At 49.7% G+C, this 7,217-nt stretch overlaps 1 protein-coding gene across 1 annotated transcript in view; it reads right to left on the bottom strand.

Annotated features, from left to right (window-relative positions):
- Positions 1-303: 303 nt before the first annotated feature.
- The window catches only part of LOC144134478 (lactosylceramide 4-alpha-galactosyltransferase-like), a 9,256-nt gene continuing 2,342 nt past the window's right edge, over positions 304-7,217 (bottom strand). Inside the window, exons 2-5 of the mRNA XM_077667388.1 lie at positions 6,938-7,182; positions 3,585-3,788; positions 1,371-1,586; positions 304-537 (exon numbers count right to left, since the gene is read on the bottom strand). Coding sequence (XP_077523514.1) covers positions 304-537; positions 1,371-1,586; positions 3,585-3,788; positions 6,938-7,182 — 899 coding nt within the window. The remainder of the gene's footprint in view (positions 538-1,370; positions 1,587-3,584; positions 3,789-6,937; positions 7,183-7,217) is intronic.

The raw sequence follows: 7,217 nt of genomic DNA, 5'->3' as shown, positions 1-7,217 counted from the left end.
CCTTTAGAGTTGACCTTTGACCTTGGGTGACCTTTGGGTTGACATTTCACCTTTACGTACGATGGGGTGATATGAACCCATGTGATGATATCCGATGGGGGTGCCGTAAGACCATGTGATACCGCGTCATAGCCACGTGGTCGTGTGGGTATATATATAGAACGGCTGTCGAGAGCGCGTAGCGGAGCTGCCATGGACGAGCCTCAGACGCTTAGCAAGCGTCCTAGCTTTTCGCTGAATTCCGGGGTTAGCCAAGTTAGGCCACTGCCAATTTTTTATGAAAGAGCCGTTCGGCGACGACCGTCAGAATGCGCCGCCGAGATGCAGCGCCAGTTGCAGACTGTCGGGGCAGTAGACCTGCGCCGCCTGTCTGTAGGCACTCCCAGGCTCTGTGAGCGCCCTCGAGCTGAGCTTGTTGTAGACGTGCAAAGCATAGCTGGATGTACACATCAGCCACACCTCGTTGCTTGCATCGGCGGCAAAGAACGCCTTCCACCGACCGGCGGGCACTGCCAGAAACATCCAGTGGGGAAGCACCTGTGAAAAATTGGCAGGTGTGATATGGAAGGTTACTGCGTCTATACCGCGGATGTTTCAGCGAACATTTTCAAAAAATTTTTCAAAAATAGGCTTTTTGGGGTAAAAATATGGCTTTTGCGCCATAACATTACCAGTGTTGTCGGACAGCAGAAAACCGGTGAATCGCCTTAATGCAGTAAGCTGGTTAACTAATTTTTATACTTAACTTTTTAACCAGTAGAACTGACACCTAGTTACAATCAGAGATTTGTAGCCGGTCGTCAGTAATAGCCATATCAGTTGTTAGAATTTCGAAAACGCGATTACCCTCGCCGCTGTGGCTCGACAAAATCTGGCTGCACCGTGCAAAAATGCACGCGCTTTCGAATGCATGCAGGCAAAGCAAACTCTTCAGTGCACGTAACTAGTCGAAAAAGCCAAATTTTGCCGTACCGAGGGGGGTGGGGGGTGGGGGGCGTTGGCGGTGCATGCTCAAAGAGAAACTTTCAAGAGAGCTGGGAGAGAGAGAGGGCTGAGCTCTGTTTCGGAGGAGAAAGAGAGCCCCCCCACCCCCCCCCACCCCCCCGTCCACCCTTGATACGTGCCTGCGCTGTACAGTGCACACAACTGGCGCGCTGGAAGCCGTTCTCCAGATGAAGGTGCCATGGCTTCGGCAAATAACAAGAGGGCGCCTGTTCGGTAAAGTCAAGGCGAAAGGAGCGGGGGGAGGGGGGGGGGGTGCAGTCAGAATGCTCCAGCGTGATCGTCTATCAGCTATCAGTTACATTTTTCCTCATTTGCATGCATCAAGACGGCCTGCGTAAAGTTGAATAACGATCAGAAGAGCTCACCGTGAAGCCCGCGTCACCACCGCATCGGCGTCCGACCAGCTCCTCAACGTGGCGTCTCCCGCAGTGCGTGAGCGTAACGTGGCGCAGCAGGAGGGGTCCGATGGACGCCCACTGCTCAGGCTTGTAGGTGCGGGCCGCACGCTCCATCAGCGCCAAGAGGAACGGGTCGCCGCGATTGAAAGCCAAGAAACCGTTGCTCACCATGTCACCTCTCCCCTGGCGTGCGAGAAAAGCAAATAATTTCTTGCTCATTCACTCTAAACACGAATTAGCCTATATGGAGAGTAAAAAGGGAATAAGCTGTCCTTTAGTGCACTCCATTTAAAGGAAGGGCTCGAGAGATCACGTACCGAGCCGAGCGGCCATACGCTCTGGGACAGCACTTCACCGTGGAGATCGAATTTTCAGAATACCTAAACTATCAAAGAGGCAGGAGAATTAGCTACTCCCCGTCACATAAGGGCCTCACACAACAAGAAGCAGCTAGTTGGCGGAGGCTGCAAACGGGAACATTCTTTAACCTGCATATACTTAGCAAGATGTATCCTACACAGTGTAGGAACACATGCCCGTGGTGCGGGGCAACCCCCACGCTTTACCATATAACCTGGAAGTGTAAGCGAAACTACACGTTCCACCAATACAAAACCCCGAGTGCGGGGCAGTGGGAGAGCCGGCTCACCAGCTGCGAGCTCGCCGCCCAAAGAGCAATGGTGCAGCACGCAAGCGAAGCAGCGCGACTCAGTGGAGCCCTGGACTGGGGGCCCAACCTTGCTTTGAAGGTCGAGTCTGCAGCGATGCAGACGAAGACCGAACGCTAAACCCTTAATGGACCAAATAAAGTTTTCTCTCTCTCTCTCTCTCTCTCCATAACTAAAAATGCGGAATACTTACGATTGGCTCAGGCCTGATTTAATTTTGAGCCAGTGGGCAGGCCTGTGCACTTTCCTTTTCATTCTTCCTGGCAGCAACAGCAGCAGCTTATGGTTGGCAACGGAAACAAATTTTCTTTTTAAAACGCAGTTACGAATATTTTAGTTACGGAGCAGTTACGAAGATTTTATACCGAGGTTTTAATCTCCTCTAAGTTTACTTACCTCAAGGCCCCCGGTGCCGCGTTTAAAAGCCTCCTCCCTTTGCTAACTGCATCCAGTTATTATTCTTTGCTGTGGGAGTATGTCTCTGTTGTTAAGAATAAGCATTCCGTATGATAAGGCGTCCACGGTTGGCACGGGGCGGGGTTAGTTGGATGTCTGTGGGAAGACCATTGTTCTGCAGTGAACGTAGTTAGGCTGCTGCTGTTAATGATGATGATGATGGCGATATCGCGTGGATCTGCACTGTCTGTGTCGAGGAGCAAAGTGGACCTAGGCGGTTCCTCATCTTGAGCATAACAGCGCGCAAGAAAGACGGCACTGACGCAGAGAGAGAGAGATGTTCTTGGTGACAACCTAACTGCTTTGTTTTACATCTACATATACTTTAATGTGCGTCGTTCGGCCACATCGGGACGTCGCGTCGTCCGCGCACGCCGCACCCATCATCCCTACATTGTACAACATGCAGAGCCCCCCCCCCCCCCCCCCCCTTTAACGCACTTATGCGAGATAAAAGCCGAACACTAAACCCAGCCCCACCCCTACACACGTTAACTGCATGCTTACTGCACCCGACAACCCCAACAGAGTCAACGTCGCACTCCCACATCCACTTCGCTCTATCTTTAAAGATCAAATATGGACGGATGGGCCACCGTGCGTGGCCCGCGGTCGCATACACGAAGCGCGCCTACCCTACACCCCTACTTCCACAGTGCACCCTAACCCCCCTACCCAGGTATACAAAACACTGCGACAGGCATCAAGATTTCTATCTCGAAACCGATAAATCAAATCTGTCATGGGGGAAATCGTGGAATTGCAACCTGAGCAAGTGAATGAAGAACTGTTTTTATTTCTGTTTATCTTGTCGTTAAGAGTGGATTTTTTTCTCCTCCTCAAATTCCCCTCCTCCTCAAATTCTCTCAGTTGTTTCAAATCAGGGGTCGACTGGTCCATTCTCAGCGGCTGGTTAGAACTCAACGTTGGTCGTGTGCACGCAACTATCCCACTTATGCATAGGGCTAATTAAGATTGACTATACCTCGCGGTTGGCAGTCTCAGGTGTGTGCCGGCTGATGGGCAATGTGGGAAGAGCACAGACTGACTGACTCACCACTGGCGACTGACAGACAAAGGATGGAAGGGGATCCAGCGGTCGTATCACGACCACGTCGAGGTCCAGGTAGACGCCACCGCGCTTGTAGAGCACGGCCAACCTGAGAGCGTCCGCCAGGTGCTCGACGGGATGGGAACTCTTGTTCAAGACTCCCGATCGGTACCACGCTTCCAGCGGCGTCCCCTGGAACTCTTCAACGGGCTGTCGTTAAAAAAAAAATCGGCAGTGACATTTAAGACTACTTACGTGTGGCGATGCGAAAACATTGCTAGACGTTTTTAGCATACCGGAGACGTACTACCGGAGACGTAAACCGGTTTACCGGACCCCTCTTGGGCATGCACGTCTCCGGTATGCTAAAAACGCCTACTGTTTCTGGGTGCGCTGACACCCGCCAGCACACACCACCCCCACACACATGCGCGCGCGTATGACACCACATGGTTCCCCGCCGCGGTGGCTCAGTGGTTAGAGCGCTCGGCTACTGATCCGGAGTTCCCAGGTTCGAACCCGACCGCGGCGGCCGCGTTCCGATGGAGCCGAAACGCTAAGGCGCCCGTGTGCTGTGCGATGACAGTGCACGTTAAAGATCCTCAGGTGGTCGAAATTATTCCGGCGCCCTCCGCTACGGCACCTCTTTCTTCCTTTCTTCTTTCACTCCCGCCTTTATCCCTTCCCTTAAGGCGTGGTTCAGGTGTCCGCCGTTTTGTGAGACAGATACTGCGCCATTTCTTTTCCTCAAAATAATAATAATAATTGGTTTTTGGGGAAAGGAAATGGCGCAGTATCTGTCTCATATATCTTTGGACACCTGAACCGCGCCGTAAGGGAAGGGATACAGGAGGGAGTGAAAGAAGAAAAGACGAATAGGTGCCGTAGTGGAGGGCTCCGGGATAATTTCGACCACCTGGGGATCTTTAACGCGCACTGACATCGCACAGCACACGTGCGCCTTAGCGTTTTTCCTCCATAAAAACGCAGCCGCCGCGGTCGGGTTCGAACCCGGGAACTCCGGATCAGTAGTCAAGCGCCCTAACCACTGAGCCACCGCGGCGGGGTTTTCCTCAAAAGCCAATTTTCATTTTTCACTTTCACCTGGAACTCTGTACGACGAACACTTGCATCACCGGTTTCGCCGGTCAACCTGGGTCGCATGAGTCTGCGCGTAGCTCTGTTTGCAACAGCTGCCTGCCAGTGCAGGGGTGCATCACGTTACGACTACACCAGTGAGTCAGAAAAATATCCCCAAAACTAAACGCATAAACAGCTATCGCTGAACATCGCGTTACACAGTCGTGACCGTCATGTGAGTTTTTTTTCTTTAGAGTCTGCAAAATTCGTTTATCCGTGTTGGTGTGTTGTCGGCATACTCCTTCCCTTTAAGGGGGGATGCGGGGCTAAAATACTGATTTCGGGAAAAAATGCGGTTTTAAGTTTGAGTTGTTTTGGAAGAAGAAAATTGATTCTTTTCACGAGGCTGTGGTAGGCCGTCGAAGGCGTCTATGAACGCTCTTAATTCTCAAGACGCGGCCGCAGCGCGGGCAAAAAACCTAACGAGAAGTAAATATCCACATAAGAATGTCTGTTTTTCGGGCTTTTTAGTCACGGAAGACTTTCTATCGAGAACAAGCGAGGCTACTAACCAAAAATTAAAAAAAGACATATGGCATATTTCTGGCCGCGGTAACTGCAGAATGACTGGCAAACCGAAACAGGAGCTCGGATTGGCGGAAATGTACCACGTGACCACCCAACACTTTTTGTGCCATTCGGAGTAGCTCCCGCTTTGGTTGTGTTCGACGCTTGCTATCTGTTAACTTTTATTCCTTCTGTAAGTTTATTGCGAACTGCGGGTGGCCGGTGGTGTGACCGGAAGATAACCGAACCGAAGGCTTCGACATGAAGAAGCTTCGCGAAACGAAAACGCACCACGAAATCGAGAGGCCTGCCGGCGGCGACCGAAGCGAATTACCCATTCAAGCTCCGATGATGGTTCATCACCCGAAGACCGAGTTTGCATCACTAATAACCGTGGAGACTACAGCAGTATCTGTACTAGAATTTAGTGAGGGTGCACATGGCATCAAGAGAGTGCTTGACAAGCTGGAACTAGAACATGGAATCCAGACGATGAAGCACGTCCAGCGAGCAACCCATCAATCAAAGTATTTCACGAGCGAAGGCAAGGGTGATGGACACAGCTGAAAAAAAAAGTAAAGAAGGCTTGAAGTATTTGTCACAGAGAAGCGTCGTACTGAAGAGGAGGGCCCGACCTATGGAGCAGGGCCCTTAAGTATTTTTTTACCCTAAAATAAAATAGCATGTTCTGAAATCTTTGAGCTCATTTTTCTCAATTTCCGCTTTTTGGAAAAACAAAACCGTTAGGAAAACTATCATTTCCAAACTGCATTTCCAAAAGCTGCTTTGAAAGGGGCTTCTTGACTGAAATTTTCTCAGGAACAAGATAAGGTACTTTTTAGGTCGCTAAATATTTTTAACACAAAATATTTTTAATGTCTGACACATATTGACAACAAAAAATGGAACTTTGTTTTTAGAGTGATGACATTTTTACAGATAAGGTAGAAAAAGCATGCGAATGGCTTTATCCTGCACTATAAATCATCTAGAAGATATCTAATTACGAACTATTAGTATATCTTCATTAGTTTTGAAATGATAGTTTTCCTAAGCCGACACACCTGATTGCCCAATATGACAGCTATAACTTTCTTTTCTATTTGAGCTAGGACGCGGATATTTTGAATATAGTCTAATGAGAAGAAGATACACCATCCCTGAAAATGTGATCACAATTGGGGCAGTAGTTCAAAAGTTTACTCTTCAGCCTAGCATCCCCCCACCTCCTTTAACAACACCGTTAGCCGCGGTCCAACAAAACACACGGCTATGTCATTCCTTTGATTAGTTACGCGGTCATAGCGCTCTAGGAGCAAGCACTATAAAGAAAGACAAGAGAAAAACAATTTATTTCATTTTATTTTTTTCAGCATCGAGCTTGAAAGAGGATAACTGATACTCGTCCACGAAAAAAGCTATCAAAGGAAAAAACCAGAGCGCATCGTTCACACTTGGAGAGAAATCATCGGTTGCATACTCTTTCATACTGCTATAGTAAACATGTATAACGACTTCAGCGGCTGCATGTTTGTTCTGCTCTCGATATTGATGAACCTTTGTGGATTGACTAGGTCAGGAATGAAATGATCAGCGAGATGCCTGGACTCTCAATAGAACCGTCTCAGCACTATCCGCCGTGAATGCACCAAGCAGACCCACAAAACAGTTAATGGTGCAGTCTTCCATGCATCGTGTTGTCTTATAGATACCTTGATATAGCTGAGGACGACATTCGGGATGGACCGCAGCACATCGACGAAAGGGCCCGAAGTATCTTTGTGCGTCGCGTTCCCACCGGAAGTGGACAAGAGGTGCACGGTCCAGCCTGGGTGCAGCCTCGCCGCCGACTCGACAGCACAGGCGAAGCGCGGCGAGAGCGTTCCGCGGCCTCCGGTTTCGAGGAAGAAGATTCGGGAGAAGCCGGACTTCTCCTCGGAATTCTCAACGAGCGATTCTGAACAAGAGAACAGCAGTTTTAACGTTTATAAG

This window comes from Amblyomma americanum, chromosome 5 (genome assembly GCF_052857255.1).
Source record: "Amblyomma americanum isolate KBUSLIRL-KWMA chromosome 5, ASM5285725v1, whole genome shotgun sequence".
NCBI classification, from domain to species: Eukaryota; Metazoa; Arthropoda; class Arachnida; order Ixodida; family Ixodidae; genus Amblyomma; species Amblyomma americanum.
Note: the sequence above shows the minus strand (reverse complement) of the source record. Positions and strands in the feature narration are given on the sequence as shown.